This window comes from Histomonas meleagridis (genome assembly GCF_020186115.1).
Source record: "Histomonas meleagridis strain 2922-C6/04-10x chromosome Unknown contig_20, whole genome shotgun sequence".
In the NCBI taxonomy this organism is placed as follows: Eukaryota; Parabasalia; order Tritrichomonadida; family Dientamoebidae; genus Histomonas; species Histomonas meleagridis.
The window spans coordinates 1,277,258-1,302,438 of record NW_027150805.1 but is presented as its reverse complement, the minus strand read 5'-3'; the positions used below and the strand labels follow the sequence as shown (position 1 = coordinate 1,302,438).

At 28.0% G+C, this 25,181-nt stretch overlaps 4 protein-coding genes across 4 annotated transcripts; 2 read left to right on the top strand and 2 right to left on the bottom strand.

The window, feature by feature from the left end:
• Positions 1–3,718: 3,718 nt before the first annotated feature.
• Positions 3,719–4,411, bottom strand: GO595_002970 (uncharacterized protein; the record flags this gene model as incomplete). Its single annotated transcript, XM_067915938.1, has 1 exon — positions 3,719–4,411. The coding sequence occupies one exon, from the start codon at positions 4,409–4,411 to the stop codon at positions 3,719–3,721; it is 693 nt and encodes a 230-aa protein (XP_067776771.1).
• Positions 4,412–11,605: 7,194 nt separating this feature from the next.
• Positions 11,606–12,826, top strand: GO595_002969 (CAMK family protein kinase; the record flags this gene model as incomplete). Its single annotated transcript, XM_067915937.1, has 1 exon — positions 11,606–12,826. One exon carries the CDS (start codon positions 11,606–11,608, stop codon positions 12,824–12,826), a length of 1,221 nt encoding a protein of 406 aa, XP_067776770.1.
• A 1,053-nt stretch (positions 12,827–13,879) lies between these two features.
• GO595_002968 (cell cycle checkpoint protein RAD17) lies at positions 13,880–15,052 on the top strand (the record flags this gene model as incomplete). The annotated part of the gene is made up of 1 exon (XM_067915936.1): positions 13,880–15,052. One exon carries the CDS (start codon positions 13,880–13,882, stop codon positions 15,050–15,052), a length of 1,173 nt encoding a protein of 390 aa, XP_067776769.1.
• Positions 15,053–23,341: 8,289 nt separating this feature from the next.
• Positions 23,342–24,400, bottom strand: GO595_002967 (uncharacterized protein; the record flags this gene model as incomplete). The annotated part of the gene is made up of 1 exon (XM_067915935.1): positions 23,342–24,400. One exon carries the CDS (start codon positions 24,398–24,400, stop codon positions 23,342–23,344), a length of 1,059 nt encoding a protein of 352 aa, XP_067776768.1.
• Between the last annotated feature and the right edge of the window lie 781 nt (positions 24,401–25,181).

Sequence of the window (25,181 nt, the reverse complement as noted above, 5' to 3'; positions counted from 1 at the left end):
GAAGTTCATGAGTATTCAGATGAAATGATTAGTAGTAATCGACAAAGTGAATTATCAAGAGCACTTGATAATGATTTTAGTCTTATTTTTTCATTTATAGAAGAATTAATGAAACAAGATTCTGATGTTGAGTTAATGAAACAGACCTTAATAACATTATCTCATTATTTACGATGGATAGACTTGAGCTTAATTATCCAATCTCCTCTTTGCCAACATATGGTTACTAATCTTTTTCCAAACCCAAATTTCAGATATGAAGTTCTTTTATGTTTTGAATCCATAAGTCAATGTGAAGCAGATAATAAAAACATACGCCAAGTTTTTGATATCTTAATTGGTATGATTCAACGTACACTTGGAGAAAATAATGTCATTACAGATGTATATCAAACAGAACAATATATGAATCAATTGATAATAACGTTGGGGCATTTTTTGACTTTAGATCATTCTGTACTTCTTTTAGGCATTTTGACAGAATCTGCTTCACTTGCACTTGCGTGGTATATACAATTAACAATATCAGCAGAACATGATTCATTGAAGAGAGCTGTCGAATATTGGTTAAATCTTTCTAAGATCTTTTTTCTTGAGCAACACAAAGTAAAGCCACCGCCAGAGATGATATATCAGCTGCAACGTATTTTCATTCAAAAAATGGCAAAACCGCCCGAGTTTTCGCCACTTTTGCCGAATGATTTCGAAGAAGCTCAAGAATCAGAATTTTATGAAAATATGCGTTCTACACTTGTTTGTTTTTCGAACTTATCACGTGATAGTATGGAACAATTTCTTTTAGAATATCTTAATAATGCACAAAATATTAACGACATTTTAAGAGCTTCTTGGGCAATTGGATCAATATCAGGTTCATTCCCTATTAGTAAGGAACAATCATTTGTTTGGAATTGTTTAGAAACTATTGTCAAGTATATTGATTTACAACAAAATGAAGAATGTAAAGCATTAGTGTGTGGTTGTTATATGTTTGTTTCTTCGGTATATCCACGTTTTCTATTTCATAATTGGCCAATTCTTAAACAACTTACAGATAAGATGACCATATTTCTTCAAGTTAAATATCCGCCACTCCAAATAATGACAGTTAATATACTTAAAACTATTGTTAGTCGATGTTATAAACCACTTTTGCAAATTCATCCAGGACAACAAAAAACATTTCTTATTGAATATCTTGATAACATTTCAATTATATCCAAACAACTCCCAATGACATCCGTACCAATATTATACGAATCAATTGCCACACTTATTAAGTTCCATCCTAACAATTTTGATAAGCCAATTTTTATCTCTAAACTTTTAATTTTGCCACTTCAAATTTGGGGACAGTTTAAGCAAGATCTTAATCCAGAGAATTGTTGTGATGATCGGATTTCCATGGAAGTCAATTTTCCGATACATATATTTTCGACGATATTTTTAATTTCTGATTTTGCATATTATCCACAAATGATTGAAATTGTACAACAAACTATTGAACTCTGTACTTTTTATACCAGTCAAATTCATTTATTAAATGGACATCCAAATCTAATTCGTACAAAATCGATCTTACTCGAATTATTTAACTCGTTTTTCGAAGCTAATCCACGTTCAGAACTTAACAATGCAATAATTGGATTTTTATTTAGTGATTATAATCAGTCGAATCCAATCTTTCGTTTTCATCAAATCATCGACTGTTTCACCACGTTGGTGATAAAATTGGGGAATGACTTTAACATGTACATAAATGACTTATTTAATAACATTATTCAACCAACATTTGATATGATAAAAGAAAACTTTGATGATTTCCCTGACATTCGACTTTCATACTTCAAATTGATTTCGAATGTTTTAACAAAAATATTTTCGACTTTTGGCACATTTCAACTTGACATATTTTCAATGTTGTTAAATTGTCTTTTATGGGGCGTATCACATCCTACCAACAACATTTCAACAATCGCTTTCAATTGTGTTTCAAATATTATTAGCGAAGTCGATCTTAATCAAGACGAAGAATTCAAAAAGAATTTTTACAACAACTTTTTTATTTCAATAGTTTATGAACTGTTTTCTGTGATGACTGATCGTTCTCATAAGTTTTTGTTTTCCTCAATTTCGAGAACTTTACAACATTTGTTTCTGTTAATTCATTCGCATAAAGTTCTGATTTGTGACATTGAAAATTCTGAGAATTATTTGGCAAATGAATTGACACAAAAGTTGACGACCGTTTATCCGACTTACGAAAAAAATGAACTGTTGGAATTTTCGAGAGCTTTAATTATGACTTCAACCAATTATGGAGAATTTAAAGAAATATTAAGAGGGTTCTTAATTGGAATTAAGAAAGTTTCAGAACATGATGTGGAGTTATATAATGAAGAGATTGAACAAAGAGAAATGACAGAAATTTATGGGCTCGCTGGTCCAGCTGAGTTGTTTGAGGACGAAGCTATAACGGAATTTTAGAAGAAAATTTGTAATAAATATATTATTATGGTGTTAATTTTTTAATTTTCTTATATGAAGCTATATCGTTAATATCAATTACTTCTTGTTCAAAAACGAATGTTCGAGATATATTGATAATTTGATATTAATTAGATGAAATTTTTATAAAAATTGTATGGCACGATGGCCGAGTGGTTAAGGCGTGGGATTTGAGTCCCCATGGGTTTATCCCTCATCAGTTCGAATCTGGTTCGTGTCGTTTTTTGTTTTTTTAAAAATGATTTTTAGAGTATAAAAAATCTGCAAAATAAATTTTTTTCCAAATATCTTTAACAAAGAGAGAAACTCATATTAAGTGTGGTGGCTAAAAAAGCGATGTTATCAAAAAACATAATTTGTAAATTTTATTTCTTCACTTAAATCTAAGCACTACGTAGTGTGCACACAATTGCAACAATTATTTCCGTTAATTAAAATTTTGATTAAAATACATTTTATTTCCTTTTAGTTCTGTCGAACTTATCTATTTCAACTAATTCTGATTCTATTCGAAGTTTTAACGCTGTATCTTCCGGAGATAAATATTTCTTGCGCTTGTAGTGCTCGCTTTCTTCATATAAACTTTGTCTTAAATTGTGAATATGATACTGATACTGATCTGAAAGTTGTTCTACTTCGGTATATGGCCTCTCTTCTTGTTTCTTTCCAAAGAAAGTTCGGAATACCTTGTCAAAAGTATTATTCTGGATAGGTGGCATCTGCATTAATTTTTTGACCTTTTTATCATTAACCTGAAGTTTGCACCTATTTTGAGATGGATAAAATGGTTTTAATTGTAATTCATTCAGCTGTAAAGATTCTATGAATTTTTTAAGTTCTGTTGCCTTTACATTTTGGAGATGTTCTTGTAACCTATTTCTTCTTTCCATTAGTTTTGATAGCTGGTCGATGATTTGGTCTGGTTCTATTTGTGGATCAAATCTTACAGCGATTATTGTTGCATCGATATCAGAAATATCAGTCATTATTTCTTCAGCAGTCATGTCAGGTAGTGGTTCATATTCTTCTTCCTCGTTAGAAGATTTGTTTAAATGATTGATATTTTCCTCCTGTAATGACATTGTAGATCTGACAACGATAGAAATAACGTTATAATTTGAACTCATTAATTGAATCCGTTTTTTTCATGTCTTTCAATTTAAACGGTTGCCAGTTACTGGGGTTAAAAAACAAAAGAAAACATTGAGTTTTAGTGAAGAAGTTGGACGTACTTTGGATGAACTGTCGTATATGCAATCTTTTTGATGGCAACTTTTGGTGTATTATTGATGAATTGAGAATATGCTTCTGAAATGTTTTGACCAGTAAGAATAGACTTGAATGGGAATGCAAGAACATAACTTCCTCCACCAATAACACCAGCAATTGATCCTTCAACAAGTTTTCGAACAATCATGCTATCAACCTTTGGAAGAATACATGGAAATATTTTTGCAGCACAGTACTCATCAAGGCCGTTCTTTATTGTGTGATATGCTGCATCATTAAGAATACTTTTCATGAAGCCATCATATGGTTTTGCTTTTGAGTTATGTCTATTTTGAAGGGGTGTTGCAACTATCCTTGTTAAAGCCCACATTGGAATTCCTGTTGCTGCACCAAATAAAAATGGATTTGATTTTGAAAGTGTCAACATTTTAGGGTTCTTCTTGAGTGCTGCCTTAACAAAATCTTTAGCAACTTGCTGTGAGCCAGAAATTATGCAGTTGTCTTTGAACGATGGTTTAGTTAACCCTTTTGAATTAAATTGCCCATTTTGCCATGTGGCGAAAAGCTCACCGGCTATGCCAGATGTATATCCGGCGGCAAAGCTTATCGCAAAGCTTTTCATTCCAGGCATTGGAGGCGTTTTTTGTTGCTCTTTCTTTGCTTTGTTGTTCATTGAATATTTTCATATCACATTTCGTACAACCAAAAAATAAAAGTGCCAATAAAGAATTTTGGAAACTGAAGATTTTTTATTTAGAAACCCACAAAATGAAAATTATACTGAAGCTCCGATTGATGAGAATGAATTTGTGTTTAAAGTAAAGTCTTTTAACAGTAGAACCCCAAATGATTTAAACTGGGATTCTGATCAAAAAATGTCAATTATGAAAAAGAATATAATAAAACGACGAACAATGATTGGCTTACCAAAAGAAATGAAAGAATGTTTTTCTATTGATGATTTAGATATGGAAACAGAAAATAATTTTTCACAAGAATATTTTGAATCACCTCAAGTCCGAGATCTCATATATCACAGACTTTCTAACTTTGTACAAAATTACATTTCAGATAAAGATAATGAAAAAATTTATTTACTCAAACTTAATAGTGATGTCATAAATTTTGAGATTTCATATTATCATTTATGTTCATTTTGCCCAATACTTGCTTTTTGGTCCGTTTCTGCTTCTAATTCAATACTCCCAATTTTCAATGAATGCCTGTTTCATCTTGCGTGTGATATTGGAGCACCACAAAGAGAAATTAATGTAACAATAAGCAGTATGTTTTGAGCTGTTTTTAATATGTAAAAAGTGTTTTAAAAAAGTCCTTTTATTATTTTTTAATTCATTGATAATTTCGTATACGCATTAACAAGAAATGTCATATTAGAAACTCTTTATGCCTATATTTTGCACTTGTAACAATTTTTATTAATAAAAAATTAATATTATTGATAGATCAATTCGCATATTTAAAAAAATTTACCTATTAATTAATATTTTTTTTACATATTTCTTCATCATTTGCCATTTAAAAAGACGTCGAGTTCTTCGAAAACCTCATCTTGATTAAATTCAAAAAAATGGTTTATGTTATATATTGAAGAATAACATTAAAAAACAAAACAAAATTTTATTTCGCTCATATTTATTAAAACCAGAAACATTTTCTTTTACATTTTATACCCTTTCAAGCAATAATAAAATTATTTATCATTATTATAATAAAATAAAATTTGACATCAAATTAATTAACTAATTGTTAAAAGCGACGCCATTGCTTTTCGATAATTATCATTTTTCTGTAATATTTTTTTCAGATCATTTATATAATGCATTTTATGTATCAAACTTTCAATCTCTTCATATTGATTAATTTTTTCAATTGCCTTTATTATATTAAAGTTCGTATCATCCAAGAGCTTCAACAAGAAATTAAACTCATCGGGCACGTTAATTTGTGAAGTCGAATTTTCTGTCAAATTTTTTGATATAAACTTTTTCAAAAGAACGATCACCTCCATACAAATCAATGCGTCAGGGAAAAACAACGAATTTTTTATCGGATTCAATAGAATTGAAGTGTATCTTTTGAATATTTTAACAGCCGATTTTGTAAACTTCAGAAACATTGTACTGAAAATTTTGAACGAAAGTGCAGCAATTTTATTATTGTTATAACTTACGAAACATAATAATGGGCAAACAATTTTTTGTAGGACTGATTCATCATAAAATAATCTATAAGCCGAGTTCACCTTTAACATTTCTAAATAAGATTTTAATATGTAATATATTATAACGTCAGAAAACCCATTTTGCATAATGTTATCAGATATGCAAACTTGCGCAATTTGCACAACTTTGTATATTGCTTCATCATTTTTATACTTTTTGACGGAATTCGATATGATTGAATACAATAATATTGCGAACATTTCTTCGCGTGTTCTCTCCATTCGTGCATAACATTGGAATATATGCGCTTGAATCCATTTCGTTTCATTGTTCGGATTATTATTATTTATATATTTCTTATCAATTCGTAATATGAAGTCACATAACGTAATGAATTTAATCGATAATTTTTCTTCGTATAAGAAATGTTGTTCAGTATATTCATTATATAATACACTTAAGACATAATTATTATGTATGATTTTATGATATAATTTTAAAAATGTTTCAGGCAAAATTAATGAAATTTTGTACAAAAAATATAAAAAAGAATTTTCGAAAAAAGAAAAAAATAATTTCAAATCAATGGACTTGGAGTCAATAATAAATGATAACATTTTCTCGATCCAAAATGAGTTTTCAGGAGTTAAATTCTTTTGGAAAATGTTCGCGATGTCTTTCCCATATAACTCGGAGAAAAAGACACTCATTTGATCAATGGTCGCAAGTAATATCGGATTTAAGATGTTGATTTGCGCTTCAAGTTGTAGCTCGATAAATACAATGTCAAGTTTAAGAAATAAATAATTTTCGCACATGACATTAAGTACAAGTTTTAATAAGTGTTTGTTTTCAACATGTTTCACAAGTCGTCGAATTTTGTTGTATTCGGGATCCATAATCTCAATGTTACACTTTACAAAATGTGATGAAATAAGAACAGCGCGATATAAATAGTCTGGACGCATTTGACTTCGAAAATTTCCAAATAATCGAGAATTACTAAACGTGTTACAAATGTAACTAAACATGCTAGAAAGAGTACCGGAGGTAAAGTTGCTGATGTTGGTGTCGGATTTAAGAAGAAAAAAAAATGTTTTGTCATCAATTATTGCAGAAGAATCATCAACTTGATAATATGGGCGATAACGAAAATCATCAAAGAAAAATTGGTTACTTTGCGTTTCTTGGGGTTCTTTTTGTAGTTTGGCACCTTGAAGATAATCTAATGATGATTGAATTGAATCAAGATTTTCAGGATATTTATCAAAAAATTCAAGTAAAGGCGGAGGAGTTAGTTTTGGGGGATCGAATTTAAAGGATTGACGTGGGGGATTTTGATCAATGCTAATGGATAGTTCGGATGGATGAATAATTTTGTTTTCTTTTAAGGAAGCCCACTTGATTAGAGCTTCCTTGTATTCTGAATAGCTGTCGTAAAAATATGGATTTGGCTCTTGAGTCACTAATTGTGTTATTGATTGTTTGGTGAAAACTATTGGCTTTTTCCGTCTTGAAAAATATCCTTTTTTCCTTACTTGAGTAACAATTTGAGGTCGTTGTACGAAACTGTTAATTGGCAAAGGAAATTGAGAAAATAAAAAAAAATGTCGAACAGTTTTTTTCCAAGAAAGAGAATCTTGGAAAAACTGATTATATGATTGTGCCTCTTGTATTTCTGGGAAGTCTGGTATTTGAATTTGAGAAGAAGTCGGATTAAAATTTATATCGTATGCATCACCAGAACCAGAATAAACAATTTGTTCATTAATATCAGGGAGAGCTTCTTCTGATGTAGTTTCGTCCGTGCTTGATAGCTGACTGTGCATCTCAGAAGTTTCCTTTTTTGATGTCACTTTTTTCTAAAGTGGTTTGTGAACTGACTAATGATATAACGATAATATCATAATCAAAAAGTGAATTTTTTTACCTGACAGCCGCCAAATACACATCACATTTAACAAAAAATTCAAATGGATCAGTTCAACAATTTAGATGTATGAAAGAAAATCGTTGGATCATCTGCTTATAAGAAGTTGAAGACATGACTAAATATTAGAGAAAATTACAAAGTTTATTTTATAAATTTGATTTTGATGTTAACTATATCATCACATATTTAATATTCATTTACATCAATAAACAGGATATCCAAGCTACTTTCAGTCATACAGTTTGCATTAATCGGATGTTTCCCTTATTTGTGATAACTTTCATCAGACCTATCAACGTTTCAAAAAAATCAAGAAATATTTAACAAATATTTTTAATTACGAGAATATTATTTAAGGCTCCAATCATCTTTTTGTTTTTTCCCCTGAAATTATCTGTTAACATTGAATTGATTTATTCCACCATGTTCATATTTGCTCTTACAAAGTCCATTTCATTGGTTGATTCTGTGAAATTTTCTTGCTTGATAAAAATGATCAGAAAAATATTATGAACATATTTAATTAGGTTTAGTGTTGCATAAAGTAATATCCAAAAAAAAATTCTGATTAAATAAGATCATTAATTGCTAATATTTTAAAGTTCTTATTTCATTTTGTCTTAAGACACATTTCATTGCTAACTTATTGTCATTAATAATAGCACTCAATGTTTTAAATATTATAGTTTTCATGATCAATTTTTGGAATTTCTTGGCATATAGCACAAAATACAAAGTATTACTCCATAGATAGATTATAAACACATATTATTATTAAATATATTCATAATAAATATATAATTATTTAACATACTAAGATCTCTATGTAGTAAAAAATGAGTTATTAATTAGAATTTAATGGTAAAAGTTTATTATTAAAAAATAAATCTTCAAACATTATAACGCTTTGCACGAATTAATTTAACCACTTCAGTGTAACCATAAAAAGAAGCTCTCATCAATGCTGTATCAAATGAATGAAACAATTCCCAAATATTATTTTTAAATACTAATATAACAAAATAAATCTTAAACAGGAAATATAAATATTTTTAGTATCAATATCAATACCTTTATGTTCAAGAAGTAATTTAACTGTTTCTATTTGATTATATAAAGATGCACAAATAAGTGCTGTTTCAAATAATTTATATAATTTCCAAATATTATTATGAAATATCAAATTATCAAATTAAACATTATCTTTGGCATTAATATCAATTCCATTATGTTCAAGAAGCAATTTAACTGTATCGATATGGCCATTTTCAGATGCGTGAATAAGTGCTGTTTCAAATAATTTATATAATTTCCAAATATTATTATGAAATATCAAATTATCAAATTAAACATTATCTTTGGCATTAATATCAATTCCATTATGTTCAAGAAGCAATTTAACTGTATCGATATGGCCATTTTCAGATGCGTGAATAAGTGCTGTTTTAAATAATTTATATAATTTCCAAATATTATTATGAAATATCAAATTATCAAATTAAACAATATCCATTGCATTAACATCAATACCTTTATGTTCGAGAAGCAATTTAACTATCTCTGTATGACCATAAAAAGAAGCTTCGGCAAGTGGGGTTCGAAATAATATAAATAAATTTTAAACATCATCATGAAATTTCATATTATAAAAACAATTATCAGAAAAAATAAAATAACGTTTTTAACATTTATATCAATATCATCATGTTTAAGTAATAAATTTACAATCTCAATTTTATTAAATCTAGATGCTAATAAAAGTGCTGTTAGAAATGATTTACATAATTTCTAATTATTATTTTGAAATATTAAAATATCAAAATAAATATTATCTTTAGCATTAATATCAATTCCTTTTTGTTCAAAAAGTAACTTAACTATTTCTGTATATCCATTTTCAGATGCTAAAATAAGTGCTGTTTGAAATATTTTAAGTAATTTCCAAACATTATTTTGAAATATAAAACTATTAAAATAAACATAAAATAAAACAAATAATTGTTTTCAGCATTAATAACAATGCCTTTTTGCTCAAGAAGTAGTTTAACTATTTCTATATTACCTATATAAGTTGCATACATAAGCGCTGTCCAAAATAAATGAAATAATTTCCAAAAATTGTTTTGAAATAGTAAATTATATAAACAAATATCAAAAATAACAAATAAAATATTATTTGCATTAATATCAATTCCTTCTTGTTTAAGAAGTAATTTAACTATTTCTGTGTGACCACTTAAAGATGTAGAGACTAATGTTGTATCAAATAATTTAAAGAATTTCCAAATTTTATTTTGAAATATAAAATCATTAAAATATATTTTAAATAAGATAAACGAATATTTTTAGCATTAATATCAATAACTTTTTGTTTTAACAAATATTTAACAAGTTCAATATTTCCAGAACCAGAAGAATAAACTAAAATATCTTTGGGAAGTTGGCTTCCATTCAGAAAATGCTTTATTAGAAACAAATTTCCAATTTTTGCTGATTTATTAATGATATCATTATTAATTTTCAATCCTTCTTTAATCAAAAATGATAAAATTTCATAATTATGATATAAAATACATTTCTTTCCTAATCGTTTCAAATTCAATTCTTCTATTTTTTTATCATAAAGATAATGAAAAATTTCGTTTTTATGGAATTCAATTGCTGTTTCATATGACTCTTCAAATGATGAATAATTTTGTTCACATAAATGAATGATTTCAAGATTTCCACCTGCAATTGCATATTTACCTGTGTTATATACATTAGCATTATTCATAAGTAAATATTTAAAACATTTAATTGATCCAAAAAATGCTGCATAATCAATTAATGTAACATTCCATTCATTAATAAATTCATATCTTTCATAAAGTGATTTCTCAATTTTTTGACTAAAATCAAAATTTGTTTGTGATGATATTTCTTGAAGTTTTTCCATTTCATCATTTCGAATTATTTTTTCTATTTCATTTGGATTTTGTTCTTCTTTAACATATTTCTTATGAAGTTCGAAATCATTCTTTGAAACCATTTCATAATTTAATATGTTCTGTTTCAAAAATTCTTCATTTTTTCTAATTTTTTCTTCTCCCATACGGTGTATAAAATAAGGTTCTACCAATTTGTCAATAACATTTGAATCAATAAGGTTCAAATTGATCATTGCTTCTATAAGATGACATGATTTTTGTGTTGTTTTATCTAGAAGTTTATTTAAGAATATGTCAATTATTTTAAATTCTATTTTATTAGTTTCTTCAAATGCTTCAATTCCTTTCATAAGTTCAAAATATGGATCAAATTTACTAAATTTAATATCAAAGGATGTACATACCATTTGCGTAATAATTAGATTAAAAGAATATGAATATTCAGTATTAAATAAATTGATCATTGAACTTAATGACTGCTTAATATTTTCATTATTTAAACCAAACATTATTTCCTGGATTAATTGTAACATTTCCAAATCATTCATTTAGATAATTTTGACGAACACCACTTTTTAAATGCATTTTAATCGATCAAGGATGAAAAAGTGACAACCTATCGCTTCATAACAACCGAAAAGTGACTATGGAAGCCTCAGACGATACGCAACGATCATTTCGAACACAAATGTATAATGTCTTTAACGCTCCCCACGAAGCGCTACAAGGACCCCCGGCAAATTGGCAAGGGGAGTTATGGGAAGATATACCTCATGCGGGACACCAAAACCAATGAGCATGTTGTTGTCAAAGCAATTCACATGAAAGATTCCAAAAGTAAAGATTCTGCGTTACGCGAAGCCAAATTACTTTCCAGAATGAGCCACCCCAACGTCATAATGTACATTGACTCTTTCTTCGATCAACAAGGCGACTTTTATATTGTTCAAGAATATGCAGACGGAAAAGATCTCCAAAAATATCTCAAAACTCATCACGAGCTATCCGAAAAACAAGTTCTTCAAATATTTACTCAACTAATTCTTGGCCTTGATTACATACATTCTCAAAACATTTTACATCGTGATATCAAAACAGCGAATGTTTTCCTCTTTCGAAAAGGCCTTGTCAAACTTGGCGATTTTGGTATTGCTCGAAAAGTTGGCGAAGATAATCTTGCGTCTTCAATGATAGGAACTCCTTTTTTCCTATGCCCAGAACTTCTTAAAGGACAAAAGTATGGATTTCCGGCTGATATCTGGGCTGCTGGTTGTGTTCTTTATGAACTTCTTACAGGCCGACATGCATTCACAGGTCAATCACGAGAAGAATTATTTTCCAACATAATGAGCGGCAAAAAGCCACCAATTCCAGATAACTATTCACGTGGTCTTACCGATCTTCTCATCCAAATGCTTGATCAAGACCCATCTAAACGTCCTACGTGCAAAGACATCATTCAAACCGACGTCATCGGCCAAGGATTGAATGCTTTACAAGCAAAACTGACGCGTTATTTCAGCGGCAATCATGGGAACCAAAAGTCAACAAACAAGCACCACAAGTCATCAGCGCCATCGTCGCCGAGGAGCAACAAAACATCGCCACGTAGAAGCGACCTGAATTCATTTGAAGAAGAAGATGACGATGATGAACTTGAACAAGGAATAATGCCAAATTGGATCATTTCAGGTGATAACGTTGGGGAAGAACTTTTGATGCAAAGTATGAAACATCTCGAAAAAGACGCAAATCGATTATTGGGCGTTGTTCGATCATCAATTTCAAGACAATCGATAAAATCTTTGCCAATGAATATAACGCCACAAATGATTACTGGCAATTTAAAGGAAAGGAAAAGGAAACTTGAAAACGAAGCGCGAAAAGGACTTGGAGATAATTATGAAATGGCATACGATTTCATTTCGAAATATGGACAAAATAAAAGAGATGAATTAATAAGTCAACTAAAAATGAAAGAAGTGCCTGAAAAGGAATTGGCAATGATAGAAACATTAACGGCAATAGAAGCATGCGAATAAAATGTTTGTAATTTCTGTCTTTTCGTTAAGCTTTAGATTTGGTTCAAGTAATTTGGCAATTTTATTATTAGCATTTTTCTATGCGAGTTTAATTGCATTGTTTCCAATATAAACAAAGAAATATAAAATAATGGATGCAAATCTTAAATAAGAGAATTCAATGTGCAGTAACATCAATTCCATTTTGCTCAAGAAGAAATCGAACTATTTCAATATCACTTTTTTCAGATGCATACATATGTAATGTTTTAAATAAATAACATAAATACGAATTTATTAAAATATATTCTAAATGATCCATGTAAAACTTACATGCATACATTAATGCTGACTCAAATATTACAAAATAAACTAACTGAAGATTTTAAAGAAAGTAACAACGTTGGAATTTGAACTTTTTTATTTTGATTCAAATGAATTATTAACACTTAGTAAATTATAAAAACATTTATTCATGAATAGGGTGAAAATACTTTAAAATAGACAATTGTCGCCATAAAATGAGTACTTTTAGGCGTACGAAATCCTTGGAATTTGTTCTAGGATGGTGAGTCCTTGTGCGCAATCTAGATTTTTCAGTGTAAACGTTTTAAGAAATCAGTTTGAATTTCTTGCATGAATTTTCCAAAATCAAATATCCATCTGGAGAAACATCAATAAAAGTGTGTTTATACAAAGAAAAATCTAACACAAGTTATTGTGAATATTCAAAAGTATCTTATTAGATAAAGAGAAATTTTTTCAACTGCTTGCAAAATACCACATTCTAATGTTCATTTTTGGTGTGTTACAAATTATTCTATCACAATGAATTAAACACTCGGATTTGATTTTGGCACCCATTTTATGATTGAACAAACCAAGTCAAATTCCGCATCAACAAGTTCACTTTCCGTAACCGTCGTGAACAAGTAAATCTGTTTGATGCACCGCCAAGATAAATTGGCTGTGCAGCTTAAGCAAAAAAACAGTCAAGAACTTTGGACTACTAAATATTTCCCAACAGATCTTAGTGATATTCCGCTTTATAAAAAATCACAAACAACAAAATTCATGACAATATTAAAAGACGCATATCAAGGATTTCCTTACTATCCTAGGGTCATCGTAATGTATGGCCCTGTTGGATGTGGAAAATCAACTTTAGTTCAAGCCGTATGTAATTACAATCATCAACAAATAATATCATTTTCACCTGACGAAGAATATTATCAGTCAGATGATGACTTATATGCGAAAAACAAAGTCCCAATCTTTATTAAACAATTTGAAGCATTTTTGGAACATTCTCAACTTGTTACCAATCCAGAAAATCAAAATGTTCTTTTGGTTGATAACGTAGTTATTGAAGATGACAGCAAAAGGTATTTTATTGATCTCATTGAAAAATACAGCACAGATAAAAGAAAATTATTTCCATTAATTTGGATAGTTGATTCATCTAATTCATCAATTTCACCCAACAACTGTATTACGTTCAACTATCCTGCTGCTTCCCATAGTGTTCTTAAGAGGGTTCTTCTTCGTGTATCGAAATCAGAAGGCATTAAACTTACCAATCAACAAATCGAAGACATTTTAATTGATAATCCAGGTGATGTTCGTCTTGCTGTTAATACGCTCCAATTTTCTCGTACCTTTTCAACAGGTAAATACGATTCCTTAACGTTCTTCCAGGCGGTTGGTGAAGTGTTGTACGTTAAGAACAAACGGTCGTCTGAACAAATTTTACAAATTTCACATTGTTCACCTCGTCAAATGATTAATTCACTTTATGAGAATTCGCTTACTTTTTATCAATCATTAGAAGATTATTTTGAAGCAGCCGATAATTTTAGTATAGCCGATGAATTAATGTCTGTTTCATGGCAATATCCAGAACTTGGAGAATTAGCAGCTACAACAGCAATGCGTGGCATCATGGTCTCTAATATGCACAAAACGCCTAATACTTTTTTATCACTTCGATCATCAAATCAATCGCGACTCCGAAATCATATTAAAATTGACCCTGATACGCCATTTAAGTGTTGGCCGCATCTTCGTATGGCTTCTAATCAAATGGACATGACTTTATTTTCAAATGATATCGAATCCAAATTTGTTCATCATCAAAATAAGCAAGACGTGTTCGAATATTCCATTGAAGAACTCGAGCAAGCGATGCAAATGCTCGAATTAGACCCTATTGAGACAGATGGAATCGATGAATTCTTTGGAAATTAACTGTATTCCAAAATATTTTATTTCGTAAATGTTTTTGTTTAAGAAATCTATGATTTTTTCGCTTTTATTGTTACAATTGTTGGAATATATGATAATTGATTGAAACATACAACATCAACTAATTTTAATTGCATTGCACTAAATTAAAGTGTTAAAACTATAACATCTCGAATAACACTGCATAACGTAAGGAAAGAAAGATAAACTGATTTTACTTTATGAAAAAGTGCTATGGTTTATAACGCTCTGAAAATTTCGAAATTTTTCGAATTGAATCGAAACCGTTCAGAACAATAAACCGTTTATCGTACAACAGCAGGGCAAATGTTTCCTTTGTTGTTATTTTCATGTTTATCTTATAATCAATCAAATGTTTTGACAATAAAATACGAAGGCAATGAAATCCTTAATGTATCCTATGTTATATATCAAGAAGTAAGACCTAGAAATATTATCACAAAAATAATCGTTGAAGAAAATTTTAAAGAAATCAAAGCAGGTACCTTTGATGCATGTACTAGCTTAGAGTCTATTGAACTCCCAAATACAATAAGTATGCTCGACAAATATTGTTTCAAAGATTTAGTATCTTTAAAGTATATAAACCTCCCAGAAGGAATCGCGAAGATACCAACACAAGCATTTGCTAACTGTTATTCACTCTCTTCCATTAATATACCTTTAAGTGTAACTTCAATTAAAGATTTTGCATTTACTAATTGCACCTCACTTACCGAGTTTCTCATTAATTCAAACATTTCCGATATTGAAGCCAATGCCTTTTTAGGGTGTTATCGACTTTCAAAAATTGAAATTGATAATTCAAATTCTAATTTTATAAAAATTGATAATATTATATATGATTGTAAGAAACCCATTGTATTACTTTCTCCAAAAATCATCACAAGCCCCATAGTAAATCTTAATTCAACCATTGAAGCCATTGGTGCATATTCATTTGCTGATTGCAATCTCACCACGATTCGAATCCCACCTAAAGTAACCTCCATTCATTCCAATGCATTTCGCTCTTCTAGTCTTTCCAATATTATCTTTGATGAAGGGGAAGGTATTGAAATTACTTTATATTCATTTTATAACACAAGTTTTACCATATTTCCAATACACGAACGAATCTATCGAATCGGAGAAGGCTTTCTTTATTGCAATGAATTAATATCATTTAATGTATCTAAAGAAAGTCAATATTATTCTGATATTAATGGCGTCTTATTTAATAAAGATCAAACGAGACTTATCCGATGTCCGCCAGGTTATAAAAGTACTCATTTTATCATACCTGCGAAAGTTAGTGTAATTTCACCATATGCATTTGGCACATGTTATAATCTTCAAAACATTACTTTTGAGTCTAATTTAATAACAGAGATTCCTAATTTTGCATTTTCGTTTTGCATATCATTATCTGAGTTTAATATTCCATATCATATTAATAGTATTTGTAATTCTTCATTTAGAAGATGTACCTCACTAAAAAGGTTTTATATTCATTCGAACATCACAAAAATCGAAGGAAATCCGATTGTTGATTGTTTTAATATCACCAAAATTATTGTTGACCCAAACAATAAATACTTTAAAACTGATATATATAATGAAATGTGTTTAAGTTACAACGGAACAATTTTATATTTTGCACTTGCAGTGTTAAGAGATGTTGATATTACATTTCCAATCGAAGTTATTAACGATTATGCATTTTATCATTCGGATTTCTTAGAGAATGTTACAATCAATACAACGTTGACTAAGATTGGAGAATCGGCGTTTTCCGAATGCGCGGAATTAAGGAATATTTTTTATTGCGGTAATTATCTCGAAGACGTTGCGCCAAATGCATTCGACGAAAAAATAGTTACTGTGAAAGCAGGTTTCTTTAAGCATAAATTGGGGAATTCAACAACAAGGAATGAAATGTCGGAAACATGCGATGGTATTGTAGTAACTCAAATCGAAATGCCGCCTTTGTCAGGTGGCGAAAGCGTTTTGGTGGTGTACGGGTTTTTGTTGGTATCGAGTATTGTTTCTGTATTAATATACTATTTCTTCTTTTTGGAGCCAGTGCATATTTTTCCACAAAAAATAAGTCAGAAAGAATATTAAACAGTTATATGTTTCAAATTATATAATAATTTCTTTAAAAAAAAAAAAAAAAAAAAAAAGATTTTCATAACTTTAGATAGCTTTTGATACTCAATTCGAAGTTTTTTCATGTTTTGTATTTCAGTAGATTGTCATGAATAACCTGTCGACCAGAAAGTTCAAGATGGCGTGAGTTTTATTAAGGTGTCGGTCTACAGGTTTTTCACTGTGGTCTGTGTGTGTAACTAACTTTGGAAAACTCTTTGAAATATTTTTTATGTATTTGATAAAATGTTTAGAAATTTTTGATGTCAAATCATTTGAGAACTTTAATTTTGTATTTGGACTGTCATAATACATTAGTAATAGTAATGCATACCCAAGTTATGGAAATAAAGTGGTAAAACAGCAGGATGCATTACATAAATTATACATAAATTTCAAAAAAAAATGTTATCAAATATAATTTTATTTAATTTTTAGTTATTTTTTCTTTGAGAATATGTTACAATGATAGGGATGAAGGAAGCCAAATATGAACAGCCACTTCCAAATATCAGCATTGCCATAGCTAATGGCACGACAAACAAAGCCGTATAAGCAAATGATTGAAAGTCAAAAGTTTTGACAGTAATTAAATATTTCACAAATGAAACTAAAACCACAAAAAACGAAATTATCATATGCACAAAAATATGATCTCTTTGCCATGGCTCTTGTGCCTTATTTTTAAGTCTTGGAATTGTTTTCATTAATGAATATAATCCACTTAATGGGCCGAAAATTAACAAAACATTTTCAAGTAAATCGAAATCAAATTTTTGGTCATTATATAATAATTCGAAAATATTTTGAATAATTGGATAAATTAAACAGATTATTATAATAATATATATCAAACTTATTAATTTTTGTATTAAAGATTTCGAGTTTTGTGGAATATTTGATTCTTCTTTAACAAATTTTATCTTACAAATTGGCGGCAAACGTTTTGTTGCAATTCCAATTCCTCGTGTGAAGATGCTTATACAAGAAATCAATAAAATATCATTAGGAATTACATATAAAAGAGAATAACCCAAATGCGATGACCAAAACATATTAAATATAAAATTCGCAATACGAAACGTAAACATCATTAACATATAATATAATAAAACTGGTGATAACCAATATGCTTCATCTGCATCAAGGGAAACAATACGACAAAAATAACTAATAAATGAAACACCAAATAATGTCGGAATGAATAATATCTTGAAAAAGTATCTTTCAATAGGTTTGTTCGAATCATACGTAAACAAAAACATAATGTAGATAAATAGGAATATAATAAAGGCAAATACAAAAAATAAAACGTTTTCAATGCTTTCATCAACGCGCCAAATATCATTTTGTGAAAGAATATGATTAAGTGGATTTGAATGAATGATAATTAAATATAAAATAATTGAGATAAGAACTATAAGCAAGAATATTCCTATGTATTTGGCTGACGTAGGACTTGATTCTGATTGTGAAATTTGACTTTCAATGTGGCCATATTGAAGTTCAAATGAAAATTGAATTTTGGAATCTAATTGAACTACTTGTGGTTTTGATGGGATAACCTCTAGTTTCTCTGGTATTGTAGTATTATCGAGAATTATTTTGAAATGTGTAAAATATTCCAATGAATTATTTTTCCTTTGATAAAATGGAGAGCGAAAAACTGCTTTAGTTGTGTGGAAACGTAAAAAAGCATTTTCTTTTGCTAACTTTGTATATAATTTCATTTCATATTTTCGAATTTTGAAAGGACAATGTTTATAAATAGGGCTTGTTGTGTTAAGTGGGATTTTCAGCATTCTTTCTAAACTTGTGTATCTGATTTTTAGATCATAGCCATCTTCTGATGTTGAATATGGACAATTATGAATTCCTGGGATTTCATTTGACCAAAATGGATTTACTTCTGTACTAACATACCCAGCATATATATTTATTTTACGATTGGAATGTATTAAAGCAAAAAATAGAACAAAGACCATTCCAATACCAATTTCATATCATATGTCGCATATGCACGTTTATTAATAAATGGATGAAGGTGATTTCTCTCAAGAATTATCAGAATTTCTTGAAGATGAAACACCTATGAATTTAATTCGAAATACACCATATGTTCTTAAAATAATGGATATTATAAATAACAAAGATCCAAAATTAAATATTCAAATAATTTCATTATTACGTTTATGGTGTCGTAAAATGCAAATTTACCAAAACATTGATAAATTGTATCAAACACAATACGTAAATTTTAAAGAATCACACAAAATGATTTCATCATTTTGTATGCAAATTGCAGAAGCAATTTCAAATTTTTTTCATAACACAGGATTACTTCCTATGGCATGTGCCTTGTGCAAAGAAATGCTTAATATTGGAAAAATTCCACCTTCACAAAAAATTATAAATGCGTGCATTTCTTGTATATCTATTCCAGAAGTACGTATTCCTATTTTTGAATTAATTTCCAAATCAAATTACATTATTGACAATTTACCATTATTAGATCCACAGTTAATTTTTCAGTATCCAAAATTACATAGTAAATTACTTAAAATTTCGCCTAAAGAATCAGTTGATGATTATAAAAAGATACGAAAAACATATGACAAAATTCAAAACATTAACAAGGGTGTTGTAGAAGTTGACCGAAATATTCTTCAATTTTGTAATTTACGTAATGTTGTTCAATGGTGTAATCCAGATTTATTTGCATCACATCCATCACCATCGATAAGACTTTTTTTCTTTAAATATGCGAATGAAAATCAAATTGATATTACACAATTCATTAATACTTTGTTATGCAAAAGTATTTTTGATGAAACTACAAAACATTTTGCATTAGAACTATTATTAAAACAATTTGATAAGTTAAAAAATATAAATATTACGCATTATCAAATCGCTCATCTTCAATGTATAAGAACAACAAATAATATTGAATATATAAATAATATTACAGAATTAATTAATTCACTTAATGATTTTGATTCTCTTTGTTCATGGTTACGTTTTCTTTGGCATAAAGATGAAAATGTTCGATTGAAATCTAAAAATGTATTAAAAAATAATTTCAATTTGAATATTGAAATTGATTTTTATAATCAACAATTTGATGAAGATCAATATGTTATAATATATGAAAAATATTTAAAATCATCAAAACAATATATACCAAATAATGTTTCTAATTCATTGTTTGACACAATTCTTTCTAATGATCACTCAGAATTTATAAAGAATTTAACTGCTGATAAATTAATTGATATTATTTTAAATCCAAATCAACCATTATTAGAAAATCATTTAAATCAAATAAAAGAATTTCAATTTTCAAAATATTATAAATTGCTTCATGCAATATCAATTAGAGATGGACATTGGAAAATTGATACAATTTCTCGTTTGTGTGAATTAATTAAATCAATTAACAAAGATAATTCAATGCATTTGATTCCTATTTTAATAAGAACTGTATTTCAACCTTTGTTAGTTTATGAAGAAAATAATTCTTCATTATTAAAATTATCAAAATGTATAAAAAATACTTTTAATATAAAATGTTGTAAAGAATTTGTTAACGATGTTAAATATGATGAAATAAAACCATTAAAATTTGAGGATCAACTTAATAAATGGATATCATATATTCCATCTTCAAAAACTCCAATTTATCCTGGATTTGATGTTAATAAACTTGTTCACTTAACTTCAATTGATAAAACTTTAGCTTCTGATATACTTACACAAATAGATAATGATGAAAATGCTAAAAAATTACTTTTATCATCAGCAAAACCACATTTAATACTTTATTTATTACTTCAATGCGTTTTAATATCAAAAAAATATTCAATTGCAGCATCAGAAATATGTATTAAATATATAGAATATATGCCATATAATGCAATGAAGTTAAATCAATTATTAATTGAACTTGGAGGTGAATGTGAATTACCAAAAAATATTAATGAATACGTATTTGATAATAAACTTCAAAGAATAGCGTTATCATTAATAATTACTTATATTAAATATAAAAAGTCAATAATTAATGTTAACTTTAATCAAATTTTCACTCTTTTAAATAAAGAATTGTCATTAAATGTAATGAGACAATTAGCAATTTTACTTATTTATTCAAACAAACGAATTGATTCTGATTTAACATTACAAAATGATTGGATTATAAAAGCTGTTGCTTTTCATGTATTACCAATAACTAAAACACATTTCCAAGAAGCAATTTCAATTGTTTTTAATGAAAATGAAACAATATACACAAAATCTTCAGCAATTGAACTTATTACAAATTATTATTTAAAATATAAAAAAGTTGATAATATTGATTTTTCATCTTTATTTCAAATAGGAATTCCAGAAAATGTTTATTCACTTCAGTTATTAAGATTATTATCTATTAAACAAATTAAAGAACAAATATCATCGTTTACTTCGTTTGTTAAAGAATATCTATCATCAAATTCTTCATCTTTATTTATTAACGCAGCTTTAATATGTCTTTATGAATCAGATTTTAATGATTCCGAATTAATTACTATATTAACTCAATTATTACTTAAAGATGAATATAAAAATAATGTATTAAAACTTTTATCAACACTTTATAATTCCACATTAACTTTATTTCCGATTCGAATTTTTATTAATATTTGTAATAACTTCAAAGAAGATCATATAAATTTATCTTTTATTGTAATTAATCATTTAATAATTGCTGGTGTACAATTTCCACCAAATTTAATTCAACAAATTCTTTCTGTTTATGATTTTGTTGATTATGTAATACTTCATAATGTTTTGAGTTTAATATTTATATATTTTCATGAATCGAAACAATATGCACTTAATAAAAATATATTAATATTACTATTAAATGAATTATCAAATTCAAGTGAAGATTTAAATCATTATGAAATAGTATTAAAAACAACTTCAATTTTTATATTTAATTTTGAAGAAGGACAAAATTCACTTCTAAAAATTTGGTCTCTTAAAACTATAATTGAATTATTTAATGTATCTTTCGTATATTTACAATTTCTGAAATGTTTTATATATAAAAATAATTATATTAAAGAGCAATTTACAAAAAGTATTAATAAAAAATCATTAATAGAATTAATCATAAAAGAATTTGAAATGAATCGTTCATCATCAAAAATATTATTGGAATTAATTGAATCACTTGTGCAATCGAAACTAATTAGAGAAATATTATCACAACAAAAGAAAGTACAAAAGTTTATTCTTCGTCTAAATTATTTGGTCGAACAAGAAAATTATTCTGATTGCAAAGGAATCATTAAAATATTAAATGAATTTCTTCGTCATGAAGACGGATTTGAAAAAGTTTTTTATAATTCCAAAGTTTTTGATATTTTTGTTGAGTTAATATCAAATGATGATATATGTGATTCGGAAGTATTTATGCAATTTATTAAGCTGTGTAAAAATAATCCAACAATTTATAAATTATTTGAAGATCATACAAGAAATCATAGCAAATCTACTTTTGATAAATTGAATAAGATTTGCACTAATATAAAATTGTATTGTTAGTAAAATATTATGTTTTAAATCACTTTTTATTTCTTTTATTTTATCTTTAAATGAAAAATCATTATATAACTTTATTAAATCATCTTGTTACATTTAACATAAAAGATGAAATAATGATAAATAAAAAATTAAAATGTTGTGAAACATTAACAAGTATCAGAAGTTGACTGATTTTCTAACATCAAAATACACATTTTTATGTCATATAAAAAAGAAATCAAAAATTAAAATGCTGTGAAAAATTAACAAGTATCAAAAGTTGACTGATTTTCTAATATCAAAATACACATTTTTATTTCATTTAAAAAAGAAAAAAATAAATAGAATGTTGTGAATCACTAACAAGTATCAAAGGTTTACTAATTCTCGAATATCAAAATACACATTTTTTGTGTTATGTAAAAAAGAAATCAAAAATTAAAATGTTGTTATCCATTCACAAGTATCAAAGGTTTACTAATTTTCTAATATCAAAATACACATTTTTTGTGTTATTTAAAAAAAAATCAATGAAAATAAATAATATTTATTGCAATAAACAACAACATATTAATTTTTATATTTTTCGGAGCTATCTTCTTCCAACGCCAAAGGTTTTCCATACGATTTATTTGTACACGACACAATGATGATCCCTATCACTGACACCACGAAGAAGAACACGAAGCACGTCACTGCGAATATTGCGGGACCCGACGTCCAATCGTTTGGCACTGTTGGCGACTCTGTTGGCACCAAACGGATTTCCTCAGCGTTGGTCAGCATTGCTGAACCTGTTAAATAGTTTGTCAATTCCCCTATGATAATTGTTGTTGTTCGACTTATGTAATATTGATTGAACTGGCAATTTGCGAATTCAGCACTCGCAGTTGTTGTGTTATCAAAGAAATATTCCGATTGATAATTTGTTACATTCGTTTCGGAGAATTTCATAAAGTTACAGTTAGTAAATGAGATGTCGCATGACGTCATTCGCATGAAATTAATCGTCGCGTTGTTTTGGAAATAATTCATGCCATTAATTGAGACAACATATGTGACGTCACGATGTGATACAAATGAAATTGATGAATCTGTGCCAATGCTATATTCGAAAATGTCATTATTAGAGAGACAACTTGGAATTGATATAAAGGCATGTGATCCTGTGTTAGCACTATTGTACTTAAACATATTATTGGTCATGTTAAGACTACCTAATGATAAAATATATATGCCACCTCCAATGCCAGCTTGATTATTTGAAAATTCACAATTTGTAATATTGACATTAACTGTTGAATCAACAGAAACTTTAATGGAACCACCATTAAATGGCGTTTTATTGTCACTAAATACTGTGTCGATTACACTAAATGATGATTCTGATTCGATTCGTTCGGAATTCTCAATTTCAATGCATGAACTAAGAAAGCCTGTAAATTGTGATTTCTTAACAATTGATGAAAAACTATTTGAAGAAATGTAAAGAAAATTTGAAAAATGATTACGAAAAATTGAATCAATAACCTGAAGCTTGTGCTGCTTATAGGAGCTTGAGGACACCGAAACGAAAGGAGAATTGGATAATGAACTTATAAGTAATCCAGAGAGAGTGAAATTAAGCATTGAAAGATGGGGTAAAAGGTGAACTTTTTGATAGAGGCAAATGGAAATTTTCAGTGGAAACAGATAATTGAAGAAGAACCGGGATTTTAAAAATTAAAATATCTTCATGAATACATTTTAATTTTAGTTACAATAGCATAAATGTAATTAACAAAATAGCATTAAATATTATATTAAATTTGTATCTTTTCATTATATTTATAAGGAGCAGTAAAAATAAATTATTATTTCGTTTATCAAAAGTGTACTCAAAAACAAGATAAACGTTTGTTCGGAAAAAGCCAAAAAGAAATCAGATGGTTAAAATAGATAAGTTTTGCATAAATAATTTTTATACATGAATATTTTAAACCTTTTTGTAATATGTTTGAAACACATATATTATATCCTGATTGCTTAGATAAAGAAAAGGAAGATGAAAAATGTTTTTATGCAATTAAGATATCGTCTATTCAAGCTTTAGTTAAGTCAATTGAAGAAAAATCATTTAAAGGTTTTTCAAATTTATCAATTATAAATATCCCTTCTTCTGTTCAAATAATTGATTCTTTTGCATTTTCATCTTGTCTGAATTTGAAAATTGTAAATTTGCCGAACTCAATTCAGAAAATTAATAGTTATGCCTTCTTTGATTGTATAAATCTAAAAAAAATCAATATACCTTCATCATTGAAAGAGATTGATGATTATGTCTTCTTTGGGTGCATAAGCTTATATTCTGTAAGAATTCCATCAGGAATTAAAAGTATTGGAATATATTCTTTTTCTGAATGCACAAATT